The sequence below is a fragment of the Protopterus annectens genome, chromosome 12.part0 (assembly GCF_019279795.1).
Source record: "Protopterus annectens isolate FY-2018-M chromosome 12.part0, PAN1.0, whole genome shotgun sequence".
Classification (NCBI taxonomy): Eukaryota; Metazoa; Chordata; order Ceratodontiformes; family Protopteridae; genus Protopterus; species Protopterus annectens.
Window position 1 is genome coordinate 1,496,798,343 of NC_056746.1, and position 14,392 is coordinate 1,496,812,734.

General features: G+C 34.9%; 1 protein-coding gene across 2 annotated transcripts in view; it reads left to right on the top strand.

The window, feature by feature from the left end:
- Positions 1-14,392, top strand: part of STXBP4 (syntaxin binding protein 4) — a 1,994,403-nt gene that overhangs the window by 856,542 nt on the left and 1,123,469 nt on the right. For both annotated transcript variants that reach the window (XM_044090468.1, XM_044090469.1), the window contains exon 7: positions 13,347-13,425. In XM_044090468.1, coding sequence (XP_043946403.1) covers positions 13,347-13,425 — 79 coding nt within the window. The remainder of the gene's footprint in view (positions 1-13,346; positions 13,426-14,392) is intronic.

Below are 14,392 nucleotides of genomic sequence, written 5' to 3' on the forward strand. Positions count from 1 at the left end.
TTTTCAGGATGGTAAAGTATCTTGTGGGCAATAGTAAGTTGTGAGATCATAAGACAGTTTTGAAGCTCAAGCCAGCCTAGGAGTTGTAGGTTGTGGCAGTGATGTGTTCTGAAAGGGTTATTGGTGGCAAAGCGGGCAATGCTATTGTAACAAGTTGCTAGTTTATTTAGGTTACCTTACTACCACAAATCTACCATTGTTGTCTTTTCCCCTGTTCTATTACTCTTGCAATCAGTATTATTGCTTCCCTTTTCCTTTGTCCCAGATAGCTCATCCTGAAATCCTTTTTTGTCAATTTCTCACATTCATTTCAGTCCAAATGTATTTCCTTCCACATTGCTGTTTATACCTACACGTGTTTATTTTATTTTATTTATATTTATTTATCCTTTGTTGAGCAGGATAGTCTCACTAGGCTAGTACCATCTTTTCAGGGGACACCTGAGGTGGAATTTATTCTACTATTGGAAATTTGGCCAGGATATCAGTGAACTTCCCCTTCCCTTTTCAATAGGTGCCATGGGATCTTTTACATCCACCGAGCTACCACTAACTCAAGGAGGTAGTCTTTCTTTATGTATGTATACCTGCAAAGTCGTGTTAATATTGACAAAGCAGCCACTCTGATAAAAAGCTACTACACATATTATAAATGATAGTTCTTCTGAATGTGCTGCCAAGTTGCAACCTACATAAACACATCAATCTTTGGCAGCCTGATATTGTTTGCAGTTTCTTCTGCTCATATTGAACTTTTCTCAGATGTTCTGCTTCAATAAAAATACTTATAAAAGAAACCACAAAGTACTATTTTAACCTCCAATTGCTTTCAACTTACAGCAAACACATGAAACTATGTTAACTTTACATAAAGGGAATTTACACATCCATACAGGGGCAACTGCTGCAAATCCTCAGCAACTCCCATAGGCTTTACATTCTAAAGTTCGAGTTAACCAAGATGCAAGTACATATTAGAGATTGTATTCTTACTTAGACAAATTGCTTTCTGTCCATATCTTATATCTGTTCCCATCCCATACATGAAAAACTTTATTGTTAGTTTTAAGAAAAAGTACACTAGCAACCCTTAAATAAATAAACTTTGCACAGTTATGTTTAGTGTATTCAAGCACTAAGGCTGCTGAGGAAGATCTGTATTCATAACTGCTTTCCATTTCTGCTGTAAATGTTAATTATCATGTTCCTTAAACATTTCACTCAGAACGCACTATTCAGTCCTTTCCTGATTAATTGCTTGAGAAGCCTGGTGTAATCCCAGTCTTTCCTCCATTTCACTCTGATTCTGTCTTCTGATTCTAATTCAGCTGTCTCAGCTGTGCAAGACTGCTTTAAATGCACTGAGTGGAATCTATTTAAAGAAGCTGCCACCACAAATCAATGCATTCATTTGGATGAGTATACTGAAATGGTTGTGGAATACATCACAAAATGTGTTCAAGATGTCACCACCCTGAAAGATGTAATCATCAGAGCCAACCAAAAACCCTTGCTCACCAGTGAGGTATACGAATTACTGAGAGTACGCAATTCTGCCTTTAAGGCTGGAGACAGAGATGCTTTGAAAAAGGCCAGGGCCAACTTGAACAAAGGTATGAGAGTAGCAAAACAGGCCTACAGTCTGAAAATACAGAGACACCTCACTGACCAGAAAGATCCCAAGCAGCTGTGGAGAGGGATCCAAAACATCACAGACTATAAGCCACCATCCACACGTTGTGATGATAACCCAGACTTTTTAAACAAGCTAAATATCTACTTCAGTAGATTTGAGGAATCATATAGAACCATACCAAAGAGACTACTGACCAACGCAGATGGCACGTCACTATGCCTCAACTTGGAAGAGGTACGCAGGAACCTGCATAGGGTTCACCCAGGCAAAGCATCTTGTCCGGATATGATCCCAGGGAGGCTACTTAAAAACTGTGCTGATCAGCTCACACCAGTCTTCACAGACATTTTCAATATATTTCTCAGCCAGGAAAAAGTGCCCAAATGCTTCAAGACCACCAACATTATCCCTCTGCCCAAGAAACCATCTCCAGCACATTAAATGATTATCGGCCAATTGCACTTACCTCAAGTAGTGATGAAGTGTTTCGAAAAAATGGTCAAGGATCACATAACATCTTGCCTACCTGCTACATTTGATCCTTTTCATTTTGCATACTGGCTAAATCGTTCTAATGCGGATGCCATAGCCTTAACACTGTATCACACCTTGGACCACCTGGAAAATAAGGACTGTTATGTACGTATGCTGTTCTTAGACTTCAGCTCTGCCTTCAATACAGTAATTCCACAACAACTGCTGTCTAAGCTGAGTAATCTAGACATAGAAAACAAAATATGCAACTGGATCCTCGACTTCCTGACTGAAAGACCACAAATAGTTTGAGCTGGAAAAAATCACTCAAACAGCATCACCCTAAAGACAGGGGTTTCACAAAGTTGTGTACTTAGTCCATTTCTTTTCACAGTTCTAACACATGACTGCACAGCTAAGCATCATTCAAACAGAATCATCAAATTTGCAGATGACACCACAGTAATCAGCCTTATCAAGAAGGAAGATGAGGGAGCCTACAGAGAGGAGGGGACCCAACTTGTTCATTCGTGCACTGGCAACAACTTAACACTAAATGTTGGGAAAACCAAGGAAATCATCATTGATATTAGGAAGATAAATAAGCCATGCACCCCTACCGTCATCAATGGTGCCACAGTGGAGAGAGTTAATAGCACCAAATTCCTAGGGATACATATCTCGCAAGACCTCAGTTGGGCCACAAACATTTACTACCTTATAATGAGAGCCCAAAAATGTCTCCACTTCCTTAGGAGACTTCGTAGAACTTACCTCCCCCCACAGGGTTCTACTTACCTTCTACAGAGCCACAATTGAGAGTGAACTGACAAACATCATCATTGTCTGGTATGGAAATTGCTCTCAAGCCGATCGGAAGGCCCTGGATAAGATCATTAAACAAGCCACAAAAATCACTGGCTCCAACCTTCAGTCCCTACAGGACATATATTCAAACAGATGCTATGGCAGAGTCCGAAAACTACTGAGTGATATACATCATCCAGCCTATGGACTGTTCAAACTCCTGCCAACAAGGAAGTGCTACAGAAGCATTAGATGCGGGACATCCAGATTCCATAACAGCTTCCCACATGCTATCAGACTGCTGAACAACAAACCCATAGCATAACCTGTTAAATGGGTAAACAAACATTATTCATGTGCAATATGTCATTGTTATCTATATAGCTCACTTTACACTTGTATTGTGTTTATTTTTAGTATCTTGTTTTATTTTTGATTTCTATTTCAGTATTTTAAATTATTATTAATCTTCCTTCTGTAAACTATAATTCTTATGGTACTAGCCCGAGTATCGAAATTTTGTGCAGTGACACGCACATTTTCCTCTTTGTTGATCTGTATGACAGTAAAGTTTACTTTGACTTTGATTTCTGCAGTTTTATCAACTCATCTCAGTAACAGGTTAAAGCTTTTGCTTTCTTCCCTAGCCTTTTTCTCTTTTTATTTTAAACACATTTGAGTGCATTTGATTTATTTTTTCTCTAAATTACTGGAAGTCATCCACTGCCCTAAAGCTAAAACTTGAACTACTTTTTTGTTGAACAGCCGCAAGATTTTACCAGCCAGAGCTGTTTCATCTATTCTTTTCTGCTCGATTTTCACTTTATTCTTTGCTGGCATCTAGAAAATTTACTAACTAGTCAGTAACCCAGCTTTACCTAAACTGTTAACTTTTAGTGGCCTATTTACCATCCTGTCAGCTCTAATCATTATGCTGCTCAGTCAGCAACCATCTTGGCAGTCCTAGCATTTGACATCCGTGAGACCACTCTTATAGCTGTAATCAAATGGTAATGTTCTGGTTTAATCACTTTCCTCAAACCTTGCATGTAAGTACACATTGTAATCATACTTTTCTTTATTTCAGTGACCTTCCTATTCACTCATTCTGTTGGCTTTTATTACTTTTACTGAAGTCGAAGATTTCCATTGTCTTCTTTTTTAGCTTTACTTCTGAGTGTCGCAAGTGCTTTTCTGGGAGCATGAATCTCTTGCACTGCATCAGTTTTTAATTTTCTTGCATTGTTTTCATTTATTTTATGTTAATCTATCTCTCTAGCTGTCCTTTGGCAGATTGGTCCCTCTAAACTAGTGGTCTGTTTGGACAGGAGCCCCAAGGTGGTGTACTTAAAAATAGGGATTTTTGGCCAGAGTATCAGGGTACTTCCCCTACTCTTCTCCTTAGAGAGACGCATTTTTGTGTGGTGCATTCTGCTGATTGCTTCCATTCCAGGTGTGAAGGCAGCTTAGAGAAGCAGGAAGGTAAGTAAAGTAAAAATGGAGGTCGAAAAAAAGATAGCAAGGGAGACAGAGTTCTTGGTGCTGTTATTCAAACAGCAGATAAGTTGAATCATTCTGAAAAGGAGTCAGAGTTGCAGGAAAAGTTAGTAGTTGAATGTGGTGGGTCAGAGATGGGGGGAAAAGGCAGTCAAACCTTTTCAAAGCAGTATTGAAGCAGCAGAGCTTGATTCAGAAGAAATGTTCCACCCGAAATTGTTCAAATCCAGAGTTGCAACACCAGGTTATGTTGTTACAACCCTTCATGTGGCAGGGCTGCAGGATGATATATTATTGGATGTGGTCAATGAAAGCGAGCCAGAAGATGGCAAGGACATGTCTTAAGGAGAGATGATGGAGAAGATACTGAACAAAGAAATGCAGCAGTGTGAAGGTATGAAGGGTGAAAAAAATTGTATCCTGAAACGGTCAAAGAAGGGATGTATGGCAAGAAAGAAGGGAATGAAATAAGTCTGAAGATAAAGGGAGTGTTTAAAGTTTAGATTGAACAGAAGGAAGAAACAGAAATGGACAGATATAAGGTATGGGATGAAGTTAAGATGCTTGGAATTAAAACTAATAAGGTAAGAAACGTTTATCCATATTAAGAAGGAAACTTTTTGTGACATTATTTTCGAGACTGGGCAGATAATGGAAAGATTTATTGAAGAAGAGGAAAAAAAGAAAAACTGTGCACCATGGAACTTATATGCATTTAAGCCTTCTTGTAAGTAAACAACGAAAAAATTAATATTCAATTAAGAACTGAAGTGGAAAAAGAGACTGTAAAAAAGCATTTATTATATTTATGTGATGATGTTTTGAATTTATCAGAAGTATATGACGATAGAGGTTTATGGACTGGGGCATGGGACTGCAATGTGATATTGAAACTGGAAAATGATAGCATTGTACATATTCCAAGTGTTATTAATGTCAAAGTTGATAGAGGCTGGGTGAAATGTTGGGGACAGCCAAAAATGTGTTTTTTTTGTGTGGAAAAACAGATTTATGATTTTCATGTGGAGTCAATAGGACACGATTAAAAAAACAGCGAACCAATATGTTATAAATGTAAAACAATAGGATATTTTGGGAAGAATGTGAAGAAGAAAATGAAGTAGTGTTTGATATAACCGAGGAAGTAGAAGAATAAGGTAAAAAGAAGAAAGTTACAGAAAAATCAGAAGTAGAAGAAAAAGAAAAAAAGTAGCATTACTGATGGAGTACAAATGATGCAAAAAGAAACAGTGAAGGAGGGCATACATTTAGAGGATATTGAAGAAGAAGAGTCTGATTTAAGTGAAAATGATGACATTAAGTGAAACCTAGTTAAACCTAAGAAAAATTCAATTGTTAAACAAGTGAGAAAAAGAAAAGAAAAAAGAAAGGGAAAGGCTGAATACATAATATATAAATTGGAGTAATGTGTAAAGTTTTGTCATTAAATGTTAATAGTTTTAAGAAGTTGGAAAGAAGGATAGGAATTCTGGAATGGTGTAAAAAAACTAGAAAGTGATGTTATTATACTAGAAGACATTAGATTTTTGTCAAGGTCAGAAAGAATTCAAACTGGAGTATGGTGGGGAAAATGTGATGTGGAATTTAGGGGAAAGAGACATGCTCAGGGATTCTTATATAAAGATATAATTAAAGTATTAGACATCACCATTGTTGTAACAGGTAGATTTACTATCGTTGATGTAAGATGGAGAGAACATGTTATGTGAATTATTGCAATATATGCATATGTAATAAAAAGAGAGGGAGGAGATGTTTAGAAAGACAATACAATGCATTGTATGATTTACTAGATTTCTTTATTGAGTAATATTTTATACTATGACATTTTTCTTTTTGTTTTTCCAATAAGTTTATATATCTTTTGTAATTTCACTGTTTTTTAAGATACTTCTTATGTGAAGTATGTTTTGATTTTGTTATGGTTTGTATGCTTTGTATGTTCCCTAAAGCTTGTTTTTGTTTTGTACTCTATGTATGTTCCCTGGAGCTTTTATCCCCAGGCCTCCACTGAAAATGGGCTAGTCTGGCCCAGTGGACTTTCCAGGTAAACAAATATCAATAAATAAATAAATACATACATACATAGATACAATATGTAGCAGTTAACATGGAGATAATTGTAGTAGGAGATTTTAATTGCAATTTAACACAGCAAAATAACAAGACTTATGATGTTAAACTAGTAAAGGAAATTATAAAATAAGGACAATTAAAAATATGGAATCTAGAGATTTGGATGTATAAAAGAGAGGAAAAAAGAACAGAATTAGATTATTTTTTATTGCCAGAAAGTTTAGTAATAGTTAATCAAGGAGTGTTGTTAACAGGCTTTTTCTGACCTCAGGGCAATTTGGATTATGATAAAGGGAAATGATTATATAAAAATAGGGAAAGGTATAAAAAGAATAAATGAAGTGAAGTGGTTGGTTAAAGGGAGAAAAAAAGCTATGGTATTATGGCAAGATCATGTAGAAATGAAAGAATTTTATAAAGATTGGTATGAATGGTGGTTACATTTTAAACAGAAATATAGAAAATGTTATGTAACATGGGAGAAAGAAGTTGTACATGGAAAAATAACATATAAAAATTTAAACATTGAAATGAATGTTTAGAAAGAAAGATGAAAGTTTTTTTTTTTTATTTAGGAACAGAAATGATATGATTCCAATAAGAAAAGAATAGAACACGTATTGCACAAAGATATTTCCTGAAAGGAAGAAAAAGAGGAAATTGTACAATATTTAAGTAAAATAAAGAGAAAAATAGTGTAATGAGTGAGAAAGATTTCTTGGGTAAAATGCATAATACACAAGAGGAGATTATGAATGTAGTAAAAGAATATATTAAGACATTGTTTAAAGAGCATAGAACAAAGACATAGAAAGAATGGAACTTTTTTTGACATGGAGAATAAGGATTTAGAAAAAGATGTAAGTATCGAGGATTTAGAACAGGCGATACAAGTAATGAATTTAAATTCTGCAGCAGGACCTGACAGAATAGAATGTAAAATATATAAAAATATGACTATAGAGCAAGATATTTTTTTATAAAGGTATGAAATGAATAGCTAGAAAAAGGTTTCAGGTATTAAGAACTTATGTAGCGGTGTTATTAGGTTTATATGGAAAAAGGGGAGAAGGAAGAAATACAGACTTGGAGATGAATTGTGTTAAATAATACAGATTATAACATTTTATGAAAATATTACATAAAAAGGATGGAAGAAAAAGTAGTTTATGTTGTAAATGAATGTTTATTTGGCATAAAAGGGAAAAATGTTCAAGATTTATTGTTAATATTTAGGGTAACATTAGATTATATAGAAGATAGAAATGTTCAGGCAAAATTAATGGTAGAAGATTATGCAAAGCATTTGATTCAATTCATCACTCATTATTATGGGATTTTTTTATGTATATAATATAATATAAGTAAGAGGCTTAAGAATGTGTGCATGTCAGCATATAAGTATAGCATAGTAAAGATTATGCCAAATGGATGGTTGAGCTAAGATATTAAGATGGAAATGGGCATTAGACAATGTTGCCCATTGAGTGGTATATTATTCATATTAGTAATGAATGCAATATCTGTGTATATCAACAAGAAGATGGATATTATGAGATATACTTCGAATGAAGGAATAACAGTACCATTTTGTTAAATTATGCAGATGATATTATTATTATAACAAAGAATGAAGCAAGCATGGCTATAGTGATAAAACAAATGGAAGAAATTATTCAGGTTATTGGGTTTGTATTGAATAAACACAAAAGTCAAGGTTTAGGTTTTGAGGGAAAGATTAGTGAAATAAACTTTAATAAGGATAGAATTAAAATTCTTGAGATAAACTTTGGGAAACAAGAAGTTGTAAATTCTATATTAAAGAAAAAATAGTGGAAATATATGTGTGTTGTTTGGAAGTCTTTTAGGCTTTCATTTAAAAAGAAAGTCTATTTAATAAACTCTGCTGTTAGCAAAGTTAGCTTATTTAGTTGGTGTTTATAGTCTTCCTTTAAACCTAGAGAAAGATGTGTATAACATAACATTTTCTTTCATTTGGTCATCAAGATTGAACCCTGTGAAAAGAGGGGTATTGTATGTGAAAGAAGGTGGTTTAAAGTTAATAAACCCTATAGTGTATATGCCATCTTTAAACCTGTACATAATAATGAAAAGCTTAAAGGTGAATGAAGTTTCGTTATTAATGAGAATGTTAAGTTTAAAATATAAAACAGACTGGTTGAATTTTTTCTAGCTTAAGAAAAAGAAAGGTTTGCTGTAATAAAGAAATGGAAAATAAATGTGAATGAAATCGATAACAAGAGAAAACAATGGTATAAAAAGAGTATGGAGAAATATTATAGGATATATCCTTGGAAGAAATTAAATATTGAAGAAAGAAATGCCATAATTGCAAGAATGAAAAGATGCAAAAGATGTACAGAAAGTCAAGATTTACTATAATATATATATATATATATATATATATATATATATATATATATATATATGTGTACAAAAATTACCAGTTAAGGCAAATATGCCATATAAAACTATAACGATAGAGTATGTTTGTATTGTGGGGAATTTGAAACTTATGAACATGTCTTTTTGGAATCCAGTAGATCAAAAATGTTATGGAGAAAGATTATAGAAAATAAATATGCGAGTGACTTTAAAGACATACATAATTTAAATATGGATATGATTGAATTTGGTTAATGTAGAAACAAAAGTAAGAATGAGTTTGAAAATCTTGATAAAAAAATGTTTGCTATGTTATGGTTGATTTGGAATCTGAGGGTTAAGGCGATCATATTCAGTGAAAGATGGGCCTTAGCAATGATGTTGAAAAAATAAGGTTTTGGTTGTGGAAACTGTAGTGGGGATCAAAATAGATGCGATTTATAAAGTGTGTGTGTGTGTGTGTGAGTGTCTGTGTGTGTGTGTATGTGTGTGTGTGTGTATTTTAAGTAATTGGGAATTGTATATATAATGTGAAGAAGTAGGAATGTAAATAATTATTTGATTGTGTAAATACTTATGGATTATGTAAACAAAAGAACCTCCAGTCTTTTTAGTAAGCAGAGTGGGATCTTTTACATCCTCTTGTGTTGTCAGCTATGCATGCATATGGGGCTTGGTTAAATGTCTCATCTGAAAGATGACACACACTACAGTACAGTGGCACCTACTGCTACACTTCAGTGCCAGCAGTCCAGTCACCTGGAGTAAGAATAGAACCCACAGCCTTCTGTTCTTTCAACACCAAAGGCAAGTGTGCTGCCTGTCACACCACGGACATTGACATATTTATACTGCAAATTTCCTATGTCTGTGAATAAATCAGCATAGTTATATAGCATAACATTCCTATGAATCTTTACAGTATTTGATCTGTCTCTAACAATGTCATTGAAGTTGAGTATATGTGGTCTTTGCTGTTTACTTTTCCTAGATTGTCACAATCCACTTGGTTCAAAATATGATTAAATTAATATCTTTAAGTGGAGTTATTTGAAAAAAGAGGCTGAATTTTGTAGATTTGTATTGACATGCCAGCAGTTTCAGACCTAATAGTGTCACCCAGTGGCCATAGCAGGTTAACCATGTGTACACAGATATATCTGCATTGCCAGGTGGTCCCAAGGCTTTTAATGTATTTTCTGAAAAGATTTTAGACTCTGCACAGGTATTGTGGTGCAACGGTAGCATTGTTGTCTCACAGCAAGAGGTTCTCCCGTTCGATTCTTTGCTGGAGCGCCTTCTGTGTGGAGTCTGCATGTCCTCCCCGCGGTCGAGTGCATTTGAAAGACATGCGTAGAATGGGCATGCCTTCGTTGAAGGGTGGGTGTCGACCTGGCACCTCAGCACAATAAAAATCTACTGCCAATCATTAGCTGACTGGAGTTCCGCTGTGGTGACCCCTAAAGCCGAAAGAAGAACTCTCTCTAGTAATATCAATACTTTTCCCAGTGATCTGCTAATGTGTCTGTTTCTGTGTTTCAGATGCATTTTCAAACTTCAAAAATGTTAAATTTTTTACTTCAGTATTATGTTTTTATTTTTTTTATTTTATTTTACAGTTTGTTTACCGGGATAGTCCATTGGGCCAATAAGAGCCCATTTTCATTGGAGTCCCAGGGAGAAAAGCTCCATAAACAACAATATAATAGAAAAAATGCATTTACATTTATGTAATACTATTGAAGAATGATGGTATTGCACAACATAACAAAAAATCCACAATTGCAGTGCAAATGCAGTCAAAAAAGCAAAAGGTAAAATTACACACACATAAATCAATTAAAATAAGGAAACTCTATTGGTGCATATTCCTGTTAGATTTGTTGCAGTGTGAAATAACATAGGATTGACATTACAGTTTTACATGAAATGTTAGCAGAGTTAAAGTAGGATAGGGGGATAAGAGGTGTTAATTGTTGAATGTAAGAACGGTGGGACAATAAAAAAAAAGTAGAGCAAGAGTAGGAGTAACAACAGTGGGACAATAAAAAAAAAAAGTAGAGCAAGAGTAGGAGTAAGAACAGTGGGACAATTAAAAAAAAAAAGTAGAGCAAGAGTAGGAGTAAGAACAGTGGGACAATTAAAAAAAAAAAGTAGAGCAAGAGTAGGAGTAAGAACAGTGGGACAATTAAAAAAAAAAAGTAGAGCAAGAGTAGGAGTAAGAACGGTGGGACAATATAAAAAAAGTAGAGCAAGAGTAGGAGTAAGAACAGTGGGACAATTAAAAAAAAAGTAAGCAAGAGTAGGAGTAAACACAGTACATACCAACCATCTATTTTCACATTTCTCTTCAGCAGCATAGAGATTCTTTTTCAAACAGTTGCTTTTACTTTTGCACATTCTAAGAAAATGCCATTTTCCAGCACAGATTCTACTAGCTTGATTTAGTCCTTGGTAAGTCTTTTTCTTTCTGTTATGCTTGTAGCTACAATTATTGCAAAACCTTAAATACAGGGATTCAGGTGGTCTGGTATCCACCTTGAATCCCTTCTTTTTTACAGTGTATTGACTCATGGCTCTCCTTTTATATTCCTTACTATTATAACTAAACTATGTTCCGCGTTTGTTTTACTCTGGCAGGGTAAAATGATTTTCTACTTTTTTTGTTAACCACCTCCCATAGCTTCATCACATTAATTGAGTTTTTCTGGGTGGATTTAGAAATATGTTCCTTTTCATTCATGAAAACGTTGTCTGGTTGTAGTAATAAAGTACTGTGCAAAAAATTTTAAGGCAGGCTTTCTCGGAAGAATGGACTTAGTCAGTGCACTGTTGTAGAAATTGTCAAGTTGTTAAGGATTGTACAGTGACACTGTGTTATAGAAATTGTCAAGCTGTTACAGATTGTACAGTGACACTGTGTTATAGAAATGATCAGGATGTTATGGATTGTACAGCAACACTGTTATAGAAATTGTCAGGCTGTTACAGATTGTACAGTAACACTGTGTTGTAGAAATTGTCAGGCAGTTACAGATTGTACAGTGACACTGTGTTATAGAAATGACCGGGATGTTATGGATTGTACAGTGACACTGTGTTATAGAAATTATCAGGATGTTATGGATTTTACAGTGAGACTGTATTGTAGATATTATCAGGATATTATGGATTGTACATTGACACCATATTATAGATTGTATATTGACACCATATTATAGTTATCAGGTTGTTACAGATTGTACGGTGAAACTGTGTTATAGAAATTATCAGGCTGTTACGTTGTACAGTGACAGTGTGTTATAGAATTTATCAAACTGTTATAGACTGTACAGTTTCACTCTATTGCTGAATTTATCAGGCTGTTACGGACTGTACAGTGACATTCTCTTGCTGAAATTTTCTGACTGTTATGAATTGTAGAGTGACACTGTGTTGCTGAAAATTTCAGACTGTTATGGATTGTACAGCGTCTCTCGGTTGTTGAAATTATCAGGCTGTTATGGATTGTACAGTGAAACAGTGTTATAGAAATGACCAGGATGTTATGAATTGTACAGTGACACTGTATTATAGATATTATCATGATGTTCTATTGTACATTGACATCATATTATAGATATTATCAGGCTGTTGCAGATTGTACAGTGACACTGTGTTATAGAAATTAGGCTCTTGTGGATTGTACGGTGAAACTGTTATAGAAATTATCAGGCTGTTATGGATTGTACAGTGACAGTGTGTTGAAATGTTCAAGTGTAATGGATTGTATAGTGATAATGCATTATAGATATCAGACTCATGGATTGTACAGTGTCACTGTTTTACAGAAATTAACAGGCTGTTATGGACTGCTCAGTGACACTGTCACCTTCTTGCTGCTGATTTGTGGTGTGTACCACTGTGTGCTGTTTATATTATTATACTTTGTAGTCTGCACCAGGTGTCCTACAAATAATGGTCAGTGCAGAGTTCAGATGAGCGCTACCATGAGATCATCTGCTACAGAATCTGTCTGACCTTCACAGTGAACATAATACATTTCCACAACTATGTCACTTGTTTTTCAGATAAATATGCATTCAGTGTGATGTGGGGCATAATTTGTTGTGGTGTCGTTGCCAGTGAGATCCCGAATATGGAGCACTTTACGTTACTTGAAGATAAAAAGTTTTGTTGCATATTTCAAAATGTTGCAATTAGGTAGAAAATTATAGTGGATGCAAGGGAAAAAAGAAAAAGGCTTCTAAAATAAGTTTTACTGGCAGTGTGCGAGTGATTTATTGATTTTGTAGTGGTATACGTCTTTGAGTCGAGGAGTATGTAAAGCATAAATTCAATTATCCAGGATGGTACTTTTTATATTCCATTAGCCTGTGGGATTTTTAAAACAGAGTCATACTTATTTATTTTTTTTAACTGTTCATAGGTCAAATCTGAATGTGGAAAAGAAGAACAGTGCACAGGAATTTCACTGGCTAGCAAGCAGGACAAATTTTGTATTTCTGGTAAGGTGCATTATTTTTTTTTTGTTTAGTTTTATAAATACTGGAGAAAAATACAGATCTTTATGTCTTGATCTCTGTGAGTTCCAGGTAATGCTCCTTGCCTTGTCTTGCAATGGTAGATAGAGAAATCTTTATGAAAAGGTTTGAATGAATGGTCTGTGAAATGCATTGCTTGCACAACTGAAGCCTAACAAAGGTCCGCTGTCAGCCTGCATACCCCTGACTGTTATTATACTCTCCTAAAATCAGATAATGAAAAACCTTTCACAAATGACTGAAGTGCAGGCTGTTCTAGAAACTGTATGCTTTCTGGCCGGCTATGTAATGGTGCTGTATGAGAGACATAAGAGCAGTAATGTTTCCCATCTCTGTGCACCTGTAGAATGTATGTGATATCAAGTAAATCAGAATATTGCATCTGCTGAAGAGGTCTCAAATTTTGAATATACCCTTAGTAGGGAAATTAAACAAAAAGGAAATGTTATGCACAGGTTTTAATAAGAAAATAGTGAATATATTTTATAAGCTCTCTGGCAAAGTATTCACTTACACTGGCAGAGGCCACTCCCATTTAGAGCAGCTTGAATCTTTGTGGTATGTAAAAGATATAGCAGCATTTTTTTCAACTCCACTGAAGTGACAAGTTACTGCAGCGCTTTTATCTATACCTACAGTTTATTTGCTTTCTGGGAGTATAGATAGTCATATGCCGTATTCTACAACGATGCACAGGGTCCCTACAAACGTACAGACTTCCAAATCCAGCAAGCTGCCACCATTTTGTAGGGGGAAAACCGACAAACACAGAAATATTACAAAAAAAAAAAAAAGTAAAATGGCGAAACATCAGATCCAAAATACCTGTACATTCTCAACTCAAGTACATTGCTAATTCTGCATAAAAAGTAATAATAAATAAGAAAGAGAACAAATGAGAATCAGGATTGTGACACAAATTAAACACACT